Source organism: Pristiophorus japonicus, chromosome 14 (genome assembly GCF_044704955.1).
Source record: "Pristiophorus japonicus isolate sPriJap1 chromosome 14, sPriJap1.hap1, whole genome shotgun sequence".
NCBI lineage: Eukaryota > Metazoa > Chordata > Chondrichthyes > Pristiophoridae > Pristiophorus > Pristiophorus japonicus.
Genome location: NC_091990.1, coordinates 92,044,675 through 92,069,974, shown reverse-complemented (window position 1 = coordinate 92,069,974; position 25,300 = coordinate 92,044,675). Strand labels below are relative to the sequence as shown.

The 25,300-nt window shown below is 46.7% G+C and overlaps 1 protein-coding gene across 3 annotated transcripts in view; it reads right to left on the bottom strand.

The window, feature by feature from the left end:
* The window catches only part of LOC139279980 (diacylglycerol kinase zeta-like), a 521,188-nt gene that overhangs the window by 137,099 nt on the left and 358,789 nt on the right, over positions 1–25,300 (bottom strand). For all 3 annotated transcript variants that reach the window (XM_070899368.1, XM_070899369.1, XM_070899370.1), the window contains 3 exons: positions 21,005–21,045; positions 14,846–15,021; positions 533–646 (listed from right to left, as the gene is read on the bottom strand). In XM_070899368.1, coding sequence (XP_070755469.1) covers positions 533–646; positions 14,846–15,021; positions 21,005–21,045 — 331 coding nt within the window. The remainder of the gene's footprint in view (positions 1–532; positions 647–14,845; positions 15,022–21,004; positions 21,046–25,300) is intronic.

Sequence of the window (25,300 nt, the reverse complement as noted above, 5' to 3'; positions counted from 1 at the left end):
AGACATGAAATGGAGGAGCCGGTCTTAGAACTCGTGCAGTTTTTGTTTTATTTAGAACATTGGCATCGGTAAACAGGCAGCTTCCGCAGGGTGGGGGAGGGAGGGAGGTCACATTTTATTCCCCCCCCCACCCCTGCCTTGAATTGGGTTCAGTTACAGAAGAACACGTCGAAACCCTTGAATCTGACATTTCTCCCCCATTAATGTTCTATACAGGTCACTTCTATTTGAATTTGAACAATGCCCCTAAACCAATTGGAACAGTGGATTTACTTGTTTTCGAGAAATGGGGGGTTAAGAAAAGACAAATAAGAGCCATTTAAAGCAGGATAGCTGCGCTGATGGATGGGAACCATGTGGTTCAGGGAGAACAGGGAGTCTGGTCACTTTCCATCCCATTTTGAAGCGGTGTATTGTGGAGTGTTTCTATCGAGCTCTGCTCCGCGTGCTCTCCCTGCGGTTTCCCCCTCCTTTCAGGCACTGCCGTTTTGTTTAGGTTTTGTGTCCGTTTCCTTTTGAAGCTTTTCCTCACCTGCTGAGCAAAGGCTTTGAGACTCTGAGCGATTCACTGTGGGCGAGCGCCTCAGCAACCGAACTGTCGCTAGAAATACGCTTCCTCTGCGTGGCTTTCTGCAAATCCAAAATTCTACAATGGGAAGAAAAATAAATAAATCCCTTATAAACTTTGAGAGAGGGCACAAGGGAGTGAAAGAGAGCAAGAGGAAGTAATACAGATAGAATAAAAGAAAGCGAGAGAGTGAGTGAGCAAAAGATAGATAACGAGATACAGTGAGAGAGAGAGAGCAAGAGTGAGAGAAAGAGAGTGAGAGACAGGGCAAGCTAGAGAGGTATAGGAAGTGAGAGAGTGAGAGCAAGATTTAGAACAGAGATATCTGCAGTCATGAACTTGATGCTTAGTTTTGTGACTATCAGTGACCCCATGCTGCCACAGCTTCATTGACTTCCAGATTGCTAATAGGTTTCTGAGAAATGATTTCAAAAGCTCCCTTGGTGACCCTGCCTTGACCCCCCCCCTTCTTATTCGCTAAATGGCATAACCTCTCCCAGACAGTAACTGCCCGAAGTGTGTATCCGGTTTGTTGTATGCAAGTCTTCCCCTCTATCTATCCCACACTGTGCCAAGTAGAGTGAGATGAGGTGAAATCCTTCCATCAATCTCCCTGCCTACTAGTCTAATAATTGACACCAGCAAACTCTCGCACAAAAGCACAATATGTGGATGCTGGGAATCTGAAATAAAAACAGGAAATACTGGGGATGATCAGCCGTTCAGGCAGCATCTGTGGAGAGCAACAGAGTTAATGTTTCAGGTCCTTGAGCTTTCCTTTTGACCTCACATCTTCCTGCACTTCCTGTGTAAAACAAAATGGGGAGAAAGGGGGGGAAATGATAGCTCACAAAATGTATCTAACTTCAGGTTCCCATCGTAACATACATCAGCCACTTTATTCATTTTTGCTATTTGCGAGAAAGTTATCACCACTGCACTGCGGATGTGTGGTTTCCATTGGGGTGACCCATAGCCTGCAGGGAGAGGTCGAGCTCAAAGGACACAGATCAGGCCTAAGGTAGAAGTACTTGCACTAAAGCTCCCACTATGACCAGGTTACTGTCTCAACAAAAGTCCGGTTATTGAAAATATAATGCGTGGGAAGGAAAGCCCTGTGCACTTAGATAGGCTTCTTTTCACCGTGGGTCTGGATTTAAAATCAGACTGGTGGGATGGCAGCCTCCCCTTTGCTGGCTGCAAAAGCCCTCGTGTTCTGATGAAAGGTCATCGACCTGAAACTCTGTTTCTCTCTCCTCAGATGCTGCCCAACCCGCTGAGTATTTCCAGCATTTTGTGTTTCTATATCAGCAAACTGTCTGCTGCTCTTCAATTATTTCTTTAAATTCATTTATACGAGCCCTTGGAAGAAAAAGAAAACCAGCCAGGAATCCCAGTCCCGATTTTCATCGTGTGATCAAGACTGAAATGGGCCCATGGGTGGGCATTGGGAGAAAACAGGACAGGACATGACTGGACATTGGGAGAAAACAGGACAGAGCATGGTTGGACATTGGGAGAAAACAGGACAGAACATGACTGGACATTGGGAGAAAACAGGACAGGACATGACTGGACATTGGGAGAAAACAGTACAGGACATGACTGGACATTGGGAGAAAACAGGACAGGACATGACTGGACATTGGGAGAAAACAGGACAGGGCATGACTGGACATTGGGACAAAACAGGACAGGGCATGACTGGACATTGGGAGAAAACAGGACAGGACAGGACTGGACATTGGGAGAAAACAGGACAGGGCATGACTGGACATTGGGACAAAACAGGACAGGGCATGACTGGACATTGGGACAAAACAGGACAGGGCATGACTGGACATTGGGACAAAACAGGACAGGGCATGACTGGACATTAGGCAAAACAGGCCAAGACATGGCTGGATATTGGGAGAAGACAGGATGTGGTTGTGATACTCACCGTGGTCAAATAGATCGCTGACATCACTCTCAAGCTCACACATCAATAGTGGCCACTTGGGCAAGGAAGTTGAAAGCTACCTGCACCCACGGCACTGCGTGATCAAGAGATATGTGTGTGAAGGGACGGTTAATAGGGAAGGCATTTTGGAAAGAATTAGACACCTGGGATGTGCTGCAGACATCTCTGAACCAGCAGCAGGTTCTGTGTGACAAGAACGAGGCGTACAACCGCTAGAGATCCTGCACAGTGATGAGTTGCCGGTCCAAAGTGTTTTGGTTCTGTCGAGTCCTATCGATTTAACACAAATATGCACCGATCAAGTCTGCCCTGCAGCGCAGTCTAACTGAGGGATGCAAAGGAGCACCGAGGATGAAGGAAAATAACACTGCGTGGTTCAGTGGGCAGTGCTCTCGCCCGAGTCGGGAGGTTGAGGGGTCAAGGCCCACTCCAAACATTTAGCATGTAATCCAGGCTGGCACTCCAGTGCAGTAGTGAGGGAGTGCTGCACTGTCGGAGGTGCCGTCTTTTGGATGAGACATTAAACCGAGGCCCCGTCTGCGCTCTCAGGTGGACGTAAAATATCCCATGGCTCTATTTCGAAGATGAGCAGAAGAGTTCTCCCCAGTGCCTTGGTCAATCCCTATCACCACGATCAAACACCATGACAACGGATTATCTGGTCATTATCACATTGCTGTTTGTGGGAGCTTGCTGTGCGCAAATTGGCTGCTGTGTTGCCTACATTACAACAGTGACTACACGCCAAAAGTACTTCATTGGCCGTAAAGCGTGTTGGGACTTCCCGAGGTCATGAAAGGCGCCATATAAATGCAATTTCTTTCTTTTAACTCACAAGGTGACCTGTTCTAGTGCTGTCAGATTGCTGCAACTAACCCCCCAAAGAATAAGCCCACTAAGGCCTGCCGCAGCACACAGGCCAAGCTTCCTCCTGGGTCGTAGCCGGCTGCATGAGTCTCATGATGGCATCACTGGCGCAGGGCTCAATCAATCAATAAAGGCAACAATAAGGGAAGCACTGGGACCATGAATAAGAAACAGGAGCACGTTCCATGCACCCCAGCTGATTTCTTACGGTTCGGAAGCCAATTATTCTATTTTTGCTACACCCCCATGTGTCCAAGAGTGGAAGTGAATCCACTCATTCAGAAAGTCATCAAGGCTTCTTCGGCTGCACCTCCAAAACCTGCTACCTCCACCACTCAAAAGGAATAGGGCAGCAGGTGCATGGGAATACCATCACCTCCAATTTCCCCTCCAAGTCACACGCCATCCCGACTGTGGACATATATCGCTGTTCCTTCATCGTGGCTGGGTCAAAATCTTGTACTCCCTACCTAGCAGTACTGTGGGAGCACCTTCACCACACAGACTGTAGTGGTTCAAGAAGACTGACCACCATCTTCTCAAGGGAACCGAGGAATGGGCAATAAATACAAGCAACACCCACAGCCTGACAATGAATTAAAAAAAAAATCTTCACTTCTTAACGCTGGTGATGCCCAGGTCTGGAGCTAATGAAACATCACCGATACCAACGCTGACTCTTACAAACACATATACACCTAGTACAAAGAAAGCCCAGAACTGAATGGAAAGGAGACACACAAGCACAGGCAAAAGGATGACAGTACCTCTTTTTCACAGGAAAGGGGAAGCCAGAATGTGAGGAGAAGAGAGACTTCTTGTGACGTCTGGCAAGTGCTTCGCTGTCAGAGTGAGGGCTGGTAGGACTGGTGGGTGGGGTGGGGGGGGGGGGAAGCAGAGGTGGGGGAAAGGAGCGGATGACAGAATGAGGAGAGAACACAGGAGAAAAACAAGGACATTTTAGTTGGAAGCTGCAAAGCCACAGTGAGGCAGAGAATCAGATGCAAGGCAGGAAGCAGGAATAAGCCTCAAATGACATTTGCAAACCCGGCACTGGCACGGTTTCAAGCTTCTCTGGATTCCCCCCAGCCTCAGGTGAACTCATATTTCTGATCTATTTGCACATTGAACATATCAAACTGCAGGAGGGGTTGTGAGCTTTGGCGATTAAAACATGTGTGTAAAACATACAAAAACGACAGGCTGCAGGGAAAGACCAGCTGGTCCATCAAGCCTGTCCCACACCCCATCATGACTTCCTACCCCTCCTCCCTGCAGCCATACAACCTCCTGCGAGAGGCAAACAAAGCGCTAACTGACTGCTCCATTTAGAAATTAGAAACACAATTTTGGATGAGGAGACCCAGTAAATCAGCGTTCGGAAATTATATAGCCAGGCCCACATTTTAGAGGAAGATGTGCATTAAAGGAAGAGAGCACAGCGTGTCGGTGCTTCAAACTGCTGCGTCAGAGCGGTGGAACGTGATTTAGACCTTGCAGTGCCCCTTGTGGTAAATTTCAGACAGCGCTACAAGAGGAGGAGTGGAGACCAGACCTTGCCCTGCAGCCAGGGGAGAAAAGCAAAATGGCTGCCTCCAGTGCATCTCATGGTGGCCAGGCGCTTTGGGCAAGGTTTCAAAGCGAATCACTACTTGCTACAGCTTTCCACACAACAGCACCTCAGTCAGAGTCGGCGTCTTCAGGGGAGGAGGAGGAAAAATAAAGTGGCTGTTAAGCTATGTCTGGTGGTGGAAGTGAAGAGACTAAATCTTTAAAAATAAATCAAAATTAAACTTAGACAGGTTTTGATGAATTGATTGGCAGCTCCGAGGAATCTCAGTATCCCTGGGCCAATGGCTTTTTCAGTGATGGAACAAACCCGAATGTTACAAAAGATGTCTCAAAAGCTACAACCACAGAATATTATCCCGGAGCGGAAAGAAATGCTTAGGAATTCAAAATTCTGAGGGGGTTTTGATAAGGTAAATTGGGTGGGGGAACTATTGCACACTGGTTGGTGAGTTGGTAATTAGAGTTGAGATCATCATCAGAAAAACAAAAGGGAGAGATTAGGGAGAAGTTTTTTTTAAAAAGCAGAGTTGTTAGGACGTGGAATGCTCGACCAGATATAGTGGGGAAAGCAGAATCCATAATATCTTTTAAAAGAGAAGGGCCCTAGAAATAGTGGATGCATTGGTGATCATTTTCCAACATTCTATTGACTCTGGATCAGTTCCTATAGACTGGAGGGTAGCTAATGTAACACCACTTTTTACAAAAGGAGGGAGAGAGAAAAGAGGGAATAATAGACCGGTTAGCCTGGGGAAATGTTGTAATCAATGATTAAAGATGTAATAGCAGCGCATTTGGAAAGTAGTGACAGGATCGGTCCAAGTCAGCATGGGAAATCATGCTTGACAAATCTTCTAGAATTTTTTGATGATGTAACTAGTAGAGTGGACAAGGGAGAACCAGTGGATGTGGTGTATTTGGACTTTCAAAAGCCATTTGACAAGGTCCCACACAAGACATTGGTGTGCAAAATTAAAGCACGTGATATTGAGGGTAATGTATTGACGTGGATAGAGAACTGGTTGGCAGACAGGAAGCAGAGAGTCGGGATAAACGGATCCTTTTCAGAATGGCAGGTAGTGACTAGTGGAGTGCCGCAGGGCTCAGTGCTGGGACCCCATCTATTTACAATATATATCAATGATTTAGATGAAGGAATTGAATGTAATATCTCCAAGTTTGCAGATGACACTAAGCTGGGTGGCGGTGTGAGCTGTGAGGAGGATGCTAACAGGCTGCAGGGTGATTTGGACAGGTTAGGTGAGTGGGCAAATGCATGGCAGATGCAGTATAATGTGGATAAATGTGAGGTTATCCACTTTGATGGCAAAAACAGGAAGACAGAATATTATCAGAATGGTGACAGATTAGGAAAAGGGGAGGTGCAACGAGACCTGGTGTCATGGTACATCAGTCATTGAAGTTTGGCATACAGGTACAGCAGGCGGTGAAGAAGGCAAATGGCATGTTGGCCTTCATAGCTAGAGGATTTGAGTACAGGAGCAGGGAGGTCTTACTGCAGTTGTACAGAGCCTTGGTGAGGCCACACCTGGAATATTGTGTTCAGTTTTGGTCTCTTAATCTGAGGAAGGACGTTCTTGCTATTGAGGGAGTACAGCGAAGGTTCACCAGACTGATTCCCGGGATGGCAGGACTGGCATACGAGGAGAGACTGGATCAACTGGGCCTGTATCCACTGAAGTTTAGAAGAATGAGAGGAGATCTCACAGAAACATATAAAATTCTGACGGGATTGGACAGGTTAGAGGCGGGAAGAATGTTCCTGTTGCTGGGGAGTTCCAGAACCAGGGGTCACAGTCTAAGGATAAGGGGTAAGCCATTTAGGACTGAGATGAGGAGAAACTTCTTCACTCAGAGTTGTTAACCTGTTATATTCTCTACCGCAGAAAGTTGTCGAGGCCAGTTCGTTAGATATATTCAAAAGTGAGTTAGATATGGGCCTTACGGCCAAAGGGATCAAGGGGTATGGAGAGAAAGCAGGAAAGGGGTACTGAGGTTGAATGATCAGCCATGATCTTATTGAATGGCGGTGCAGGTTTGAAGGGCTGAATGGCCTGCTCTTGCTCCTAATTTCTATGTTTCTAAATACAACAACTTGTATTTATATAAATATTTGACAAAGAAGCATTTTAAAGGCTACGTGGCAAGAACGGAGGACTGAGTTTAGGTGGTGAGCTCCTTCAGAGAGCCAGCACAGGCATGATGGGCCAAATAGCCTCCTTCTGTGTGGTAAAATTCAGAACAGATAGAGGGAGTTCCAAGATGGCGCATGGGATGGCAGCTCCCGAGGGTGTACTCCCTGAACAAACTTCCCCCTGGCCATCTGCTGGATTGGGGGAGAGAAGAGAACTCTTCTCTCCCCCAATCTCCCCCCCCTCACTTTTTAACCCCGCCCCCGGCCCTAATATTGGGAGCACTTCCTAACACTAAAGTATCTCCCTTACCCCAAAACCCCTGCTGCAAGGGCAACTTCCTGTGCCCACTGCCCATCCCCCAATCAAGACTTACCTTCCCGATGGCGGTGAGCCTCCTACCAGCTCCAACCATAATAGGTTTGGGCCCTACCTTCTCTCTTCGCCCTCACATTCGGGCCTCCACTCCTCCCTCCCTTTGGCAATGTTCAGGCCTTCCTCCCTCCGGCGACGTCCGGGCCTCCACCCCTCCGGCCGCTGATCCCACTCAACTGCGGAGCCCCTGGCGAGCACGTGGTGCGCACAATGGCTGCAGCCACTCTGACCTCTCCTCCTTCCACATAGTAGACCTCTAGCCATCTCAATGCCTGAGAGAGGGAAGCATCACCTCAAATCTCTTACCCCCACCTTCCATGCCTCAGAACTCCCAGCATCTCATCGTAGGTAACTAGGCCCATACTGTAAAGCCTGGTCTCCAGTCATCTTGGACCCCTTTGCCACTGGACCAAGCTCGTGTAGTAGCCGGTGTGCAACGGCCACCCCACGTTAAAAGAACTCACGCACAGGCATCTTCCACCCTTCAAAATGAAGTTCGGGACCTGAAACGTCAGGACCCTCATGGACAACCCCAACAGTGACAGACTGGAACGTCGCCCCTCCATCGTTGCCCAGGAACTCGGGTGCTTCGACACTGACATCGCCGCCCTAAGCGAGACCCAGCGAGCAGGTAAGGCCAGCTCAAAGAACAAGGTGGTAGCTACACTTTCTTCTGGAAAAGCAAACCAGAAGAAGAATGCTGCTTCCATGGAGTTGGCTTCGCCATCAAGAATCAGATGGTCAGCCGCCTCAAAGATTTCCACTGCAGGATTAGCGAACGTCTCGTGACTCTCTGACACCCTATCCCGGAAACAGTGCGCCACAGCTATCAGTGCGTATGCCCCAACACTCAACGCAACAGATGAGACCAAAGAGGAATTCTACTCCAGCCTCGAACAATCCCGGTCCCAAGTCCCTCCGGATGACAAACTGACAAAAGCACATGGGATTGGGGGTAGTGTGCTGACGTGGATTGAGAACTGGTTGTCAGACAGGAAGCAAAGAGTAGGAGTAAACGGGTACTTTTCAGAATGGCAGGCAGTGACTAGTGGGGTGCCGCAAGGTTCTGTGCTGGGGCCCTAGCTGTTTACATTGTACATTAATGATTTAGACAAGGGGATTAAATGCAGTATCTCCAAATTTGCGGATGACACTAAGTTGGGTGGCAGTGTGAGCTGCGAGGAAGATGTTATTAGGCTGCAGAGTGACTTGGATAGGTTAGGTGAGTGGGCAAATGCATGGCAGATGAAGTATAATGTGGATAAATGTGAGGTTAGCCACTTTGGTGGTAAAAACAGAGAGACAGACTATTATCTGAATGGTGACAGATTAGGAAAAGGGAAGGTGCAACGAGACCTGGGTGTCATGGTACATCAGTCATTGAAGGTTAGCATGCAGGTATAGCAGGCGGTTAAGAAAGCAAATGGCATGTTGGCCTTCATAGCGAGGGGATTTGAATACAGGGGCAGAGAGGTGTTGCTACAGTTGTACAGGGCCTTGGTGAGGCCACACCTGGAGTATTGTGTACAGTTTTGGTCTCCTAACTTGAGGAAGGACATTCTTGCTATTGAGGGAGTGCAGCGAAGATTCACCAGACTGATTCCCGGGATGGCGGGACTGACCTATCAAGAAAGACTGGATCAACTGGGCTTGTATTCACTGGAGTTCAGAAGAATGAGAGGGGACCTCATGGAAACGTTTAAAATTCTGACGGGTTTAGACAGGTTAGATGCAGGAAGAATGTTCCCAATGTTGGGGAAGTCCAGAACCAGGGGTCACAGTCTGAGGATAAGGGGTAAGCCATTTAGGACCGAGATGAGGAGAAACTTCTTCACCCAGAGTGGTGAACCTGTGGAATTCTCTACAACAGAAAATAGTTGAGGCCAATTCACTAAATATATTCAAAAGGGAGTTAGATGAAGTCCTTACTACTCGGGGGATCAAGGGTCATGACGAGAAAGCAGGAAGGGGGTACTGAAGTTTCATGTTCAGCCATGAACTCACTGAATGGCGGTGCAGGCTAGAAGGGCTGAATGGCCTGCTCCTGCACCTATTTTCTATGTTTCTATCTTGCTGGCCAGATGTAAGGGGTGGTCCCGGGGGTCAGGTTCACCTCTGACCTACTTGAGCGGTTCAAATCGCTCCCACTCCCTTGGGTTCTAGATTCTGGATTTATTTGGGGGATGTGATAAAATGCAAAAGACCATTGGTTTGGTGCAAAAGAACTTTGAATTTATTAAGGATAAGAAAATACAATGTCACACTTATAATTACACTAATAAAGAACAGTACATCACACATTCAAAGGGGTTGCCTCCCAAATACTTAATACTAGCTAGGTTAGACTCCAGGGCAGACAGGGACTATGCTTACCAATCCTTTCTGGTCAGTTAGCGGTTTCGGGGTTCGTTGGATTCTGTAGGTTCTGCTTGCCATACCCCGAACGTTGGAGAGGACTTCTTACTGCGCAATCTTCAGCTGGGTTGAGTCCGCTGATGCGGTAGGGCGAGTTTTGGATTTGTGGGATAAGTACCTGTTTTCTTTCGTTAGAAATAGGTTTCAAAGTCCTTTTAGGTAACGTTTTCACCTGTTGGTAGTCAGGCCTAGATTGTAGAGTGAAAACTTTCGATTCTTTGGTTTCTTCCTTGTGAAGTTTTGTTTCGAGGTTGGTCGATCGCGGTGGTTTTTAGTGGTTCCACATTGGCTGTGGTCGGTTGCTGCCGCGATGGTGATGCTCTTCGTTCCTTTTCGATTTCAGGACGTTGAGGCTGGAGAAGTTAGTTTACAACTGTCGCGTTGGTTTCTCTCCCTTCTTGATGGCATAGGCGTAGTATGGCACTAGCACTAGCACAAGCAGTGTCTCTCGAGGCAGTAGCATAAGCATCCCCTTTTTTAAAGCAGGGCCCAATAATACGTTTTGAGCTGTCCTAATCTTCGCACCAAATCAGTCCAGAATTATTTGTTTAATTTTGGCGGGCCAGAGAATTCTGTGTCATATTGTGGCAGGCTCGTTAAAAGTTAATATGTCTCGGGTGGGCTGATCTTCTAAATCTGTTTCTTGATGGAAATATTAGCTTGGTAATTGCAATGTTCTTTGTACTTGGTTTTTGCAGGCTGGAATGGGCCTTTTGTTTTTATGCATAGGCTGAAAATGGCTTTCCAGGTTCAGGTTGATGGCTGGCCATCTCTGAGTTAATTATTGCAATGTTACTGTCTCATGTGGAGAAAGGTTTGAGTATCCATTTTCCAGACAATTTACTTTAATCTCAATGCCCCAGGCAGTTTCAATAATCAAACTGGCTTCTTTGAGGGATAGTTCCTTAGCCCTGCCCACACAGGTTCAATCTGCTTGTAAAATCCCAAATTCGATTAAAGTTCATAGTTTCTTCCATGTGCACTCTAGGATTTCAAACTTTTTGGTAGATAGTTCCAAATTAAATTTCCTTTCCAATGAGTCCAAACACTGGGGGTGGGGAGGGGGGCCCCACAAATGTTGCCCTTCTACACAGAGTTGGTAAGGACACCAACCTCTGGGGAGGCATAATCCGCACAGAAGGGGTAGGGAAAACCAACTCCAGCGGTACGCTGCTCCTGACAAAATGCCTAGAACACGACCTTGTCATCACTAACACTTTGTTCCGTCAGAGGGACAAGTACAAGGCATTGTGGCAACATCCTTGCTCCAAGCACTGGCACCTGCCGACTACGTCATCATCTGAACGAGGGACCGCAAGGGTGTGTGCATCACTCGCGCCATGACAGGAGCTGACGACTGCTGGACAGACCACTGCTTAATCCGCTCCATCATTATCAATATAGCCCCAAAGCAACGATGGCAACAGAAACAATGCCGCAGAAAATTCAACGCCGGGGCACTCAAAGACCCAGTTCAGAAAGCCCTATACAGCCAGTGCCTCAATGCCAACCTGACGACCCTCAACGACCCCGAAACACAGAGTGCCCACAGTGCTTGGTCTGCCCTCCAGGCCACCATAACCACGCTCGGTCAGTCAACCAGCCAAGACTGGTTTGATGAGAATGACCAGGAGATCCAGGACTTAATAAGCCGCAAGCGTAAGGCATTTCTGAACTTAAAACATCAACCCAACTCGGGAGCAGCAAAGCAGCATTACAGGCGGCTGAAGGCCGAGGTCCAACAAAAAACCCGCGACCTAAAGAATACATGGTGGGTGGAGAAAGCACAGGAGATGCAGCAGCTGGCCGACAGCCATGATGTGCGAGGATTCTTCACCGCAGCCAAGTCCACCTACGGCCCAAGCACCCAAGGCCCTACCCCATTGCTGGCCAAGAACAGGGAGGCACTCATCAAGGACACCGAGACAGTCATGGCCCACTGAAAGGAGAACATCAAAGATCTCCTTAACCGAGACTCTGCCTTTGACAGGAGTATCCTCAACTCCATCCCGTAGCATGCTACCCGCCACCATCTCAGCAAAACTCCAGCCCTGTATGAGGTACAAGAGCAACAAGGCATCAGGAGCAGATGGATTCCCACCGAGGCACTAAAGTATGGCGGAGTAGCACTATTGGCACGAATACATGACCTTATCTCTCTTATCTGGAAGGAGGAGAGCATGCCAGATCACAAAGATGCTGTAATCGTGATCATCTTCAAAAAAGGGGACAAATCGGACTGCGGCAACTACAGAGGAATTTCCCGTCTGTCGGCCACTGGGAAAGTCATCGCAAGAATCCTCCTCTCTGTGGCTGAAGAGCTCCTCCCTAAGTCGCAATGCGGATTCCGTCCACTATGGAGTACAACGGATATGATCTTCACGGCGCGATAACTGCAAAAGAAATGCAGGGAACAGCACCAATCTTTGTACATGGCCTTCTTTGACCTCACAAAGGTATTTAACACTGTCAACCGTGAGGGACTATGGAGCATCCTCCTCTGTTTCGGCTGTCCCCAAAAGTTTGTCACCATCCTCCGCCTGCTCCACGACATCATGCAAGCCGTGATCCTGACCAACGGATCCACCACAGACCCAATCCACGTCCGGCCTGGGTCAAACGCCAACCCTCTTCTCAATCTTTCTTGTTGCAATGCTCCACATCACGCTCAACAAGCCCCCTGCTGGAGTGGAACTAAACTATAGAACCAATGGGAACTTGTTCAACCTTTGTCACCTCCAGGCTAGATCCAAGGTCATCCCATCCTTTGTCATCGAGCTACAGTACGCGAATGACGCTTGCGTCTGTGCACATTCAGAGGCAGAACTCCAAGTCATCATCAACATCTTCATCGAGGCGTATGAAAGCATGGGCTTTACACGAAACATCCATAAGACAAAGGTCATCCACCAACCTGATCCTGCCACACAGCATTGACCCTAGGTCATCAAAATCCATGGCGCGGCCTTTGACAACGTGGACCATTTTTCATACCTCGGGAGTCTACTGTCAGCAAGGGCAGACGTCGATGATGAGGTCCCACACCGCTTCCAGTGTGCCAGTGCTGCCTTCGGTCGCCTGAGGTAGAGAGTGTTTGAAGACCAGGACCACAAATCTGGCACCAAGCTTATGGTCTACAGAGCCGTAGTGATACCTGTCCTCCGATATGGCTCTGAGACGTGAACGATATACAGTAGGGACACCTCAATGCGCTGGAGAAGTACCATCAGCGCTGCCTCCGGTAGATCCTGCAAATCCACTGGGAGGATAGACGCACCAATGTCAGTGTTCTCGATCAGGCCAACATCCCCAGCATCGAATCACTGACCACACTCAACCAGCTCAGTTGGGCGGGCGACATCGTTCGCATGCCCGACACGAGATTCCCAAAGCAAGCGCTCTACTCGGAACTCCTACACGGCAAGCGAGGAAACATTTCAAGGGCAGCCTCAAAGCCTCCTTAATAAAATGCAACATCCCCACCGACACCTGGGAGGTCTCTGGCCAAAGACAGCCCGAAGTGGAGGAAGAGCATCCGGGAGGGTATTGAGTACCTCGAATCTCGTTGCCGAGAGCATGCAGAAAACCAGCGCAGGCAGCGGAAGGAGCGTGCGGCAAACCAGACTCCCCATCTACCCTTTCCTTCAACCATTGTCTGTCCCACCTGTGACAGAGACTATAATTCCCGTATTGGACAGAACGTTAGCGGGAAAGTGGCTCACAATTCTTTATTTAAAAAAATGGAAACAGGGTATTTTTGCGGCTAATCTTTGCAGCTTTGCAGACCACGGGTTCTAGGACAACGGCGGAATCCAGTGTCAAAGCGCATCGCCATCGAGGAGTTACTGCCCACTGTCGAACTCAATGCAACTTTCTCTCAACTCTGCACACAGATAAACACAGAAATGTCTTTTACTGGTTGAGATATGACAGAGCTCGGCTGTCCCCTCCCTGCTCCCATCACCCCCTTCCCCCTCGCTTCATAACGGCCCGTCACCCTCCCCTCATCACTCATCTAGTGCTCACTTGGTAAGCTCTCCTGATGGTGAGCAATTACTGAAAAAATTGGAAGAGTCGACAAGAAATAATTACCTGAAATCATGCTAGATCACTTGTCATCAGCCCACGTCTCATAGCAGCTCCGAACAAAGTACATGATTTTACTCTGGCATCAGTCCACTGCCTTCAAGAGCGGGCACTACAGGTGTCCGTTTCTGAGCGGCTTACTGGCTATTAAGTTATGGAGGCGACACAAAAGCTCCTTCCACTCTGCAAATGGAAGCTGGACCACTGCCTGTGACAAGGCTGACAGGCTGGAGAGAGACAGGTCATTATATCTCTCATACTGAGCTCATGACGGCCGTGGGTTTTGTTTGAAATAGTTGCCACTTCCCTCTGTCATTTTACCAGCAACACCGCAAGATATTTTTTTCATGCAACTAACCCGGTGGACAGCTTTCAACAGGAGCAAATAAAAGGGATACTGGCCACAGCCTCTGCTTTCATTCCTGGGTAACAGCTGCTTTCAAACAGACGTCTCATTTACATTCACGGTGTCACGGGACACGGGCTGTTTACACACCGAGGCGTTGCAATGGTCAACTGCAAGGTCTCTTCCCCACCGCCCCCCCAAACAGTGAGTGTCGTAACTCAGTCCGAGGAAGGAGTTCAATGGGAGCAAGATAGGGGAGGCATTCCGAGCAACTAATTACAGAGTATGATTAGCATAGTTCTTTTTTTTAACACTGTGTTGAGTTCCCTGTGTAATGGAGTCACCCTACCTCGCTCCCCCACACACACACAAACACACCACTTCTCCAGGCACAATGTTCTTACATCCAGACACAGCATTTCTGAGGAAATATTAATTAATGAAATCCACAAAGAATTAAAATCTTGTATATCCAGCAGGGATCCACTCAGCTCTCTTACCTTGGGACTGGCGATAATGGCGGTGAAGAAGAGCAGGATGGGAACGTGAAGGAGCCAGACGAACCAACCAAATCAGGCATTCCTGGGGATGTCCCCACTGTTTCTGTGATTACAAGTTCGGGGTCCAGGATGAAGAGTTCATCTTGGGAAATGTCAGTCACATAGTGCAAGTGTTCCTGAAAGGGAGTGCAGAGAAAATAATAATTCAAACTCATAATTGTGCCGAAAAGGGAAAGGAAAAAAAGATTTGCATTTATATAGCCCCTTTCACAACCTCAGAACATCCCCAAGTGCTTTCCAGCCAATTAAGTACTTTTGAAGTGTGGTCACTATTGTAATGTAGGTAAAGTAATACAGTAAGGATCCATAAAACAGCAATGGATTAAAGGATCAGATAAACAGTGATGTTGGTTGAGGGATAAATATAGGACCAGACCCTAGGGGAAAACTCCCGTATTCTTCTTCGAATAGTGCCGTGGGATCTTTTACATCCATCTGAGAGGACAGACGGGGCCTTGGTTTAACGTCTCATCTGAAATACGTCATCTGCGACAATGCAGCACTCCCTCAGTATTGCACTGAAGTGTCAGCTTAGATTATTATGCTCAAGTCTCTGGAACGGGATTTGAACCCACATCCTTCTGACTCAGAGCGGAGAGTGCTACCCTCCCACTGACACCGAGACGCCAGTCTAGATGAACTGAGCTCTGCTCTTATAAGTCATTACAGCTGTTAATAATTCATTCCATTCACAGGATGCACAGAAGGAGGCCATTCTATTAAATCTCTTCTGCACCCTCTCTAAAGCCTTGAACACAATACCCTAGCTGAGGCCCAGCCAGTGTTTTAGAAAGGTTTAGCATAACCTCCTTGCTTTTGTACTCTATTCTCCTATATAGCATCCCCAAACTGTTCCTTCTATCCATCTCCAAGACCTTTTCTCATACCCCATTGACCTTGGTTTCACTGACGAGAGCCTTCTTCAGGGGATCGGCTCTGTAAATAAGACTAGCTGCTGCTGTCTCCAGAGTGCCCAAGACACGTCTAAAGAGGGGTCACCAAAGAGGAAGCATTGCCCTCGAGAGTCATATAAGCACCCGGGGGGGGGGGGGGGGTGAGGAGCAGAGGCAGCCACGTTCCCCGGTGTGTACAAGTGGATCAGACCACTTTCAGTGCTCACTGCATAGAATCGTACAGCACAGGAGGCCACCATTTGGTCCATTGAGTCTGTGCTCGCTCTTTGAAAGAGCCATTCAATGCATCCCACTCCCATACACTTTCCCTGTAGCCTGACAATTTTTTCCTTCACAGGTATATATCCAATTCTCTTTCGAAAGTTATTGCCAAAGCGGTTTCCTCCACCCTCTCAGGTAAGTACACCACCAGTCATTGCAAGAAAGCATGTCAGGAAGATATTAAGTGGAAAAGGACCATGCACTGGTGTTTCTCCATCATTCTGGCTGGTGTGAAAACTGCTTCCCCAAAAGCAGGATCCTGCAGAGCAACCTCTGGAAGCGACATTGCTGGAGACAGTCAGAAATTCAGAACGCTAAGCTCTGCAATCAAAATCTAAAACCTAAATTTTAAAACAAAAGCATCAGCTGGCCAGAACCCCACTGAGGATCAGCACAAAGCAACAATCAGCTCCACAAACAATTAGATTGCGATCATTTCTACAACCGCAGCATCAGTGTTTAATCCTCGTCTATTCAGCCTGCCTTAAGTACATCGTAAACTGACAACTAGTTGTAGATAAACTAGAAAGATCATTACTGTTGGGTGCGGCAAGCACATCCAAAATAAAGCTGGCCCCTGTAGAGTTTGCAGAGTAAAAAACATTTCCTATCAGGTAAGAGAAACCATTTTAACTACTGCCTCACAGTATCTTGGGAAAGTTTCCATTTCAGATTGAAAAAAATCCCACAGCGATGCTGAACTGGTATCAGACACACGGTCAGCCAGTAAATGCTGCCATTGATCTCGTGTGGATTGGTATTGTGTGTTCCTGGATGCCAGCATGTAGCTGTGCCAGGTAATCATTATCTAATTTAACACTTGGCCAGTCAGGAGTCAGAAGATGCTCAACAGTCTGAGATAGGGTTGCCAACTCTCCACGATTGTCTCCAGGAATTCAAGATTAATCTCCCGGACGCTGCTGTGGGCAACCCGGGAGAAAAGTCACAGGGCCATTAAAGAAAATCGTTTTTTTTTCTTTTCATTTTCTTTGAGCTCTTTCATTTATTAGTTCTAAAAATATTGGGAGATGGACAAATAAGGATGTTTGAAGGTGGGAGGTCATGTGATCAAACCTCCAGGAACACATCCAACCAGAGTTGGCAACCCTAGACCATCACCAAGGGTGGGAATTGGAACATAGGCTGCGTTACATTGATAGCTGTTTGAATATTTACTGCGTGCTTATCCAGGCCGAGTAGTCAGTGACTAAAGGTATGGGCAGAACTGTTCATTACACACAAAACCATCAAACACTCCCAGCCCAGGTCAGCTACAGAGTAACGGCCCAATACTCTGGTCTAGCAAGCAGTCCCGGGTCAAGAATAACTTTGGATATGACGCAATGTAAAGCTCTCTCTACACAAAACAATCAGGCAGTTCCCTCAGGTTGGGTATTATACAGGTTGCATACAGAGTAAAGCTCGTTGTACTCTGCCCCAGCAACGTACCTTAATGTCAGTCACAGAACAACTTGAATTTCTTTAGCTGTTGTAATTGAGAAAAATGTCTCAAGTGGCTTCACAGGTGTAGTACTCAGACAAAAATGGATGCTGAGGCAAAGGAAGTGATATTAGGAGGGGTGAACAAAAGTATATTGAAGAGGTGTGTTTTAATGAGGGTCTTAAGGGAGGAGAGGTGATGGATTTAGAGAGTGATGCACAAGAGACCACTGTCGGAGGATCAGAGAGCTGGGGGGGGGGGGGGGGGAAGCAGAGTTATGGAGTTCTAGGAGGTGAGAGAGATAGGGAGGAGAAAGGTAGTGGGAGTGGGGGGCTTTAAACATGAAAATTGAATTTTGAGGTGGAAATTCGGTCGCACCTCTGTTGCGCTGTTAATCCAGGTGGAGCGGTAAATTTTGCGCCGGCAAATGACTTGCTGTTGCCGTCACAAAATTCATCAACTTGGCCCTGAGTTTGGAGCGGAGCACTAAGGGAGGCGTTGCACACCTCTTATAGGGCGCTAGGCCGGCTGAGCAATTGAAAATCATCAGCTAAACAGCCGGGCCTCGGAGCAGCCCAAGAGAGACCTCGTGGGAAAAGAAAATCTGGAAAAAAAAGTTCCCACTAGAGGGCGCTGCGGATTGAGGCAGTGTCGCAACCAGGGGCGTCGCACACTGGCTCGCCTCTTCTGGGCGGTACTGCTCCGCGCCCCCTCGAGACCAGCACTGAATGTCCCAGCGGGGAGCTGGAAGCCGGCCGCCCGCCCGGAAGTGCTTACTGCCCCCATTTTTGCTCCTCCGGAGCGCTAACAAGGGTGGCAGAAGATCAAAAATCCAGCCCGAGGTGTTGAGTCACCAGGAGTCAATGTAGTTCAAAGAGGACAGGGGTGATCGCTGAGTGGGATTTTGTATGGAATAGGATGCGGGCAGCAGAATTCTGGATGAGCTGAATTTTATGTAGAGTTTGAGAGGCCAGTCAGAAGAGCATTGTAATGCTTGGGTCTTTAGGTGGCCGAGGCATACATAAACGTTTCAGTGGTAGATGGGCTGAGGTAGGGGCAGAGGCAGGCGATGCTGCAGAGGTGGAAGTAGGCGGTCTTTGTAATGGGGTCGGAAATTCAGTTCAGGTTGAACAGGGGGCCATGGTTATTGACAGTCTTGCTCGTCTCAAGCAGAGAAGAGCCTTCCTACTTAAGTAGTATGACATTTCCATTGTACACACAGCTGATCCTGTTGTCTCGATGCAGGAGGCTACAAATTTAAGCAATAGTCGGTGCCAAGCTGTAGGATCTTTGTGCTGTGAGCATCCTACTAGAAACTGTCAGCCTCTTCTTCGTGAGGCTCATGCCGCGGAGCCAGTAGACTGTGGACTGACATGAGGCTGACACTTCAGTACAATACTGAGGGACTAAAAAAACCCAGAAAATGCTGGAAATACTCAGCAGGTCAGGCAACATCCATGTAGAGAGAAATAGAGTTAACGTTTCAGGTCGATGACCTTTCGTCAGCACTGGAAAAAGGAGAGATGTAACAGGTTTTAAGCAAGTGTAGAGGCCGGGAAAGGGGGGAGGAGAGGAAAGAACAAAAGGGAAGGTCTGTGATAGGGTGGAAGGCAGGAGAGTTTAAATGACAAATGAGATGATGGTGCAAGGCAAAAGGAGATGGTAATGGGTGAAGTAAAGAAACAAAAGATGGGTTTAGAAGAGGTGCAAATGGGAATAGCAGAATCATCAGCTGCCGCCTGACAAAATGGGGCAGATGTTATGGTTGGAAATTGTTGAACTCAATGTTGAGTCCAGAAGGCTGAAGAGTGCCTAATACAAAGGTGCTGTTCCTCGAGCTTACGCTGAGCTTCAGGGCAACAGTATAGGAGGCTGAGGACAGAGAGGTCAGAGTGGGAGTGCTGAGCAGAATTAAAATGACAGGCGACTGAGCGATGTGGTCTCTCCCAAGGTAGAGGAGACTGCATCGTGAGCAGCGAATACAGTATACTAAATTGCAAGAAGTACAAGTAAATCGCTGTTTCACCTGGAAGGGATGTTTGAGGCCCTGGAAGGTGGGAATGGAGGAGGTAAAAGAGCAGATGTTGCATCTCCTGCCCTTGCACAGAAAGGTGTCATGGAAAGGGGAAGGGTTTGTGGGTGGATCGAGTGTCGCAGAGGGAACGGTCCCTTCAGAATGCTGAAAGTGGAGGGAAAGATGAGCTTGGTGGAGGAGGTGGCGGAAATGACGGACGATGATCCGTTGAATGTGGAAGCTGGTAAGCTGGAATGTGAGGACAAGGGGAACCCTCTTGTGGTGCCAGGAGGGAGGGGAAGGGGTGAGAGCAGAAGTGCAGGAAATGGAACAGACACAGTCGAGGGTCCTGTCCGCCATGGTGGAGGGAAATCCTCGATTGAGGAAAAAGGAAGACATATCGGAAACAGTGGTATGGAAGGTGGCATCATCAGAAAAGATGCGTGGAGATGGAGAAACTGGGAGAAAGGAATAAAGTCCTTACAGGAATTGGGGTGGGAGGAAGTGTAGTCAAGGTAGCTGCGGGAGTCAGTGGACTTATAGTGGATATTGGTCGATAGCCTATCCCCAGAAATGCAGACAGAGAGGTCGAGGAAGTTAAGTGAAGAATACTGAGGGAGTGCTGCACTGTCAGAGGTGCCACCTTTCAGATGGAATGTTAAACTAAGGCACTGTCAGGCCTCTCAGGTGGACATAAAAGAGGTGAGTCCTGACTCCTGACCAATAATTATCTCTTAATTAACAACACAAACAGATGACCTTGTCATTTATCTCATTGCTGTTTGTGGGACCGTGCTGTGTTAATATTGTCTGTCGAGTTCCTACACTTCAAAAGGTACTTAATGGACTGTGAAGTACTTTAGGTCGCTGTGAGGTTCTGAAAGATGCTTCTGGATTGAGACTGCCCCGGTCTCATTTCATTTAGAAACCTTTCAGATGAGAGAAGACTATCAGTGTAGATTTAGACTCAGAAGCAAAGAGGTGAAAGTACAGCATGCTAAACCAGTGCGCAGTCCCCTAGCTTGTACTTGACTCCAGAGCATGTCGAGAGCATGCGGAAATCAAGCGCAGGCAGCGGAAAGAGCTTGCGGCAAACCAGTCCCACCCACCCCTCCCCTCAACGATTATCTGTCCCACCTGTGACAGAGTCTGTGGCTCTCGTATTGGACTGTTCAGCCACCAAAGAACTCATTTCAGGAGTGGAAGCAAGTCTTCCTCGATTCCGAGGGACTGCCTATGATGATGATGACTTGATTCCAGACAGGACTATATTATTAACCAAAGATTGATGAGACTAGAAATTTCCTGGAGAGTGGCATCTACTGAGCTAATGTCACCCTGCATAACTCACCCTGTGTTTAGTCAAGCAGGGTGTAAGTGAGAAAATATTTGGTAGTCACAATCAATGAAGCTGTTAACCATCAAATGCTAGTACTTGGGAGTCCATTCACTTGGGAGTCCATTCTTACCTGTGCTCGATCTATTCTGTAAAACCGGTCAGCAGTCGTGGCTGAAAAAAAACAAAGAGAAATTAAGAAGAAGAATTAGGCTTCAATCAGGCTGTTCCTGCAGTTTAAATGTTCGCTGTACAGGAGCGATTCAAACACTATTTTTTGCAGAAGAATATCTTTTCCTAATCAAACATTTTATGCATGACACCATTTGCCAGAACTTGTCAGAAAATCAGGAGGTTGCCTACCAAAGCTCGGATATATCATTTGGTGAGTGGCATTATGTGGCTTCTTTGTATCAATCATTATGATGGAATCCTTGGACACAGGGGAGGTACCACAAGTATGGAATCGTAACAAGGCATATATAGGCAACTACAAACCAATGAGTCTTACTTCAATTCTGTGTAAATAATGAAATCAATTATCTGGGATTGTTCTCCTTCAAGTAGAGAAGGTCAAGAGGAGATTGAATAGAGGCATTCAAAATTATGAAGAGTTTTGATAAGAGTGGATAGGGAGAAACTCTTCCCACTGGAAGCACGTTTGATAACCAAAAAAGACACAGAAGAACTGGGAGGAGATGAAGAGACATTTTTATTTTACACAGCGAGTTATGATGATCTGGAATGTACTGCCTTAAGAGGGTGGTGGAAGCCAATTCAATAATACATTTCAAAAAGGAAACATTTGCAGGGTTATGAGGAAAGAGCAGGGGAGTGGGAGTAATTGGAGAGCTCTTGCAAAGAGCTGGCACAGGCATAATAGGCTGAATAGCCTCCTCTGTGCTGTATGATTCGAGATTCACTTGTAACTATCCAAAGGACAACCACCAAGGACTGAGAGACTATACAGCAAATGCCTAATGATAACTCCGAGCACTGCGACTTAGATCTGTCTGTACTGTTTGTGAGTATGACTACACAATGAACTTGCAGTGACCATCTATTACATCCAATTTTTTTGTCTGAACGTGGGAGTGTGATGTTTATTTCCTGCACTTGACATGCTTCAATTATACTTCTAAGTTTTTGTTTTCCAATTTTTTTTACTTTCTTCACAGCACTGGGATTCTGTTTGGTTCCACCAGTTGATCTAGTATAAGAACATCAAATGTTTGTTCAGGTAGTTAAGAGATCATGCAGTAGATTATCACCTTGCTGCCCCAGGCATAAAACTGGCCTTGCCGATCGGCCGCCCTTCATAGACACCGCATAATTTCCATGTTCATTCAATATAAATAAGTCACAGAGGTGTGCATGTATATATAATATATGCAGAATGTGTGTTTATATATAGTGTAAGGTGGTGTGTACATATATATATAAAGAATACAAGGTGTACATATATATATATATATATATATATATATATATATATATATAATGTATATACAAAGTCTGCAAACATATACTAAGGATAAATTTAGCGACCCCGCACTCTCAGCAATGAGCTGCATTTGATGTGAGTGAAGGTTGGGGAACAGTGTTGTGGTCCTATCTCCAGTCCATACTTCCTTTGACTTTAGTTACTTGCTGGGAATGTAGGATCGGTGAATTTACCTTTATCTTTGTCCAAGCTTTTAGTTACTGCTTCTAATATCCCCTTCTTTGGCTGATTACACTCCTGCCAAGCGCCTTGGGATGTTTTCCTACGTTAAAGGCGTTATATAAATGCAAGTTGTTGTTCTATAATGTATAAAGGACATGCATGTATATATAATGTATGCAAGGTGTTCTGCTCCCCGGAACATGCACTGAAGCAAAACCAAGTATCAGTGCAGCTGAAATCACATGGTAAAACAGGCTTCAGTTCCAGTCACATAACTGAATCACAGTTGTCTTATTGCCTGTTGCTGTTCAACTCCATTCCTGCCCAAAAGCTCCACCTGTGTATATTATGCAGACCCCCACTTGTGTGTTACGCTACATGTAATGCACTCCAATCTGTGTGTTGCCCTGTATGTAAATATTCAAACTACAGCATTAACCTTTAGGTAACAAATTCCAGTCATGAACATACTCCAGCTGTGCGCTATGTATATAACATATCCCAGTCTATCTTACTCTGTATGTAACATACTTAGGCCTGTACTATCCTGTATGCATTGTAACATTTTGGTACTTTCACGTATATGGTCCTGAAAGGGATATTTATGTTAATTCACATTATTATATTACTGCAGAATTAGATTCAGCTTACAAAAGGGTTAACTCCCAGATATACACAATATATAAACCAGTTCGATACTTTACAAATTAGCTTCATCTCACTAGAGTGCTTTTCAGTCCACCTTCTAAAGACAGAGAAACACATGCGACAACATGTGCAAGATCAAAGTATTGAGTACACACAAGCTTGGGCCCACGTTTGCCCAGGAGTTGCTCTGTTTTTTTTTGGAGCAACTAGATTTTTTGGGAGTATCTTAAAAATCGCAAATCTGCCCATTTAATTTGCTCCAGTGTAAGTGAGTTAGTTAGGTTTTTTTTTAGTTTCGTTTTTTTTCCCCAAAAGGTGGCGTTACCAGCCACTTAAGCCTGTTTTGGCTATTTAAGCAAGTTTAGCCAGCTAAAAGTTACTCCAAACGAACTTAGGCCAGCATACATGGCCGCACAGTAAAACCTTGCGGTGAGTTATGAAATCAGCGCAGGTAGCCAGAGATGGGCCGGGGGCGGAGAAGGGAAGTGAGAGGACCTTGCAAAGCACTAAACACCTTCACAACAACATTAAAGAAGCATAAGTACATTTAAAGCACCAAGCACTAAACAAAGTACAAAAATAAGCATTCAATAACAAATAAAAAATACAAGGAAGCTGAGAGGACCTGCACTTAGCACCAAGACTTACAAAGCACCAGACAAAGCACAAAAAGTAATAAACAATAAATTAATAAAAAATAGAAGGAACCCTGCATCGAAAGCACTAAGACCAAAGTAATAAGCAATCAATCAATAACAAATAAAAACAAAGTAACCTTGTTCAAACTACTCCTACACAGTCCCTTTCAGTACCTTCAATAGCATTCTTTTGCTGACTCCTACTTTATTCTAACTAATGGCATATAAATACTCAGCACAATGTATAGACCAAGTGCAGTGCACTTACTCCATCCATTGTGTGGCCTTGTGAACATTGCCAGCATGATTTGTCTCAATGTTTCCCATTTGTTTCAGACATTGGACACCTGACCTAACCCAATCTACTTCTTCTAAACTGATTCCCTTGTGGAAACCATCAGCATGCTAACCAGCTGCAGGGTTTCACTGCTGGGGTTCTGGTTCTCCCAGACCTCCTTTTAGTGGTGTGGCTGGATAAGGCAGCATGTGCATGTGCAGAGGTCCCGGCACTGTTTTCAGTGCCGGGACCTGGCTCCGCCCCCCATTGCTTGTGCTGCACCACATCAAGGCCTGCGACATTCCAAGGAGCAGGGAGAATACCGAGGTAAGTTTTCGGTACCATTTTTCGTCTACAAAGTCAGTGCACCTAACCGGAGGGGCAAACTTGGGCCCAAGGAGTGATTTATGTAACATTACAATCCCTTCCTAAAACCATCATTTAATTATGTATAGGGCAGTAAAGGTACACTCCCTGTCCGGATCATAGGCGATGCTAGTAACACACTCCAGCCAGTGTTGCTCTGTATGTATTGTGCTGTTATAGCTCTATTATTTTTCTCCATGAGTGCATACTAGGGTTGCCAATGCTCTGGGAATTAAAGATGAATCACCTTGACAATATCATCAATAACAAGTTGCATTTATATAGCACCGTTAACGTAGTAAAACGTCCCAAGCCGCTTCACAGGAACGTTATCAAACAAAAATGGACACCAAAGTATAAAAGGAGATATTAAGACAGATGACCAAAAACTTGCTTAAAGAGGTAGGTTTTAAGGAGCATCTTAAAGGAGGGGATGTAGAGAGGCAGAGGTTTAGCTAAGAATTCCAGAACTTAGGGCAAGGATGGCGTGTTTTAAATTGGCGATGCACAAGAGGCCAGAATTGGAGTCGAAGGCTTGTAGGGCTGGAGGAGGCTACAGAGAGCACAGAGGTGCTGAGAGAGTTAGGATACGGGCAGCAGAGTTTTGGATGAGCTCAGGTTTATGTAGGGTGGAAGATGGGAAGCTGGCCAGAAGAGCATTGGAATAATCAAGTCTAGAGGTAACAAAAGCATGGATGAAGATTTCCGCAGCAGATGAGCTGAGACAGGGGCAGAGTCGGGCGATGTTACGGAGGTGGAAATAGGCAGTCTTGGTGATGGAGTGGATATGTGGCCAGAAGCTTATCCCGGAGTCATATATGACATCAAGGTTGC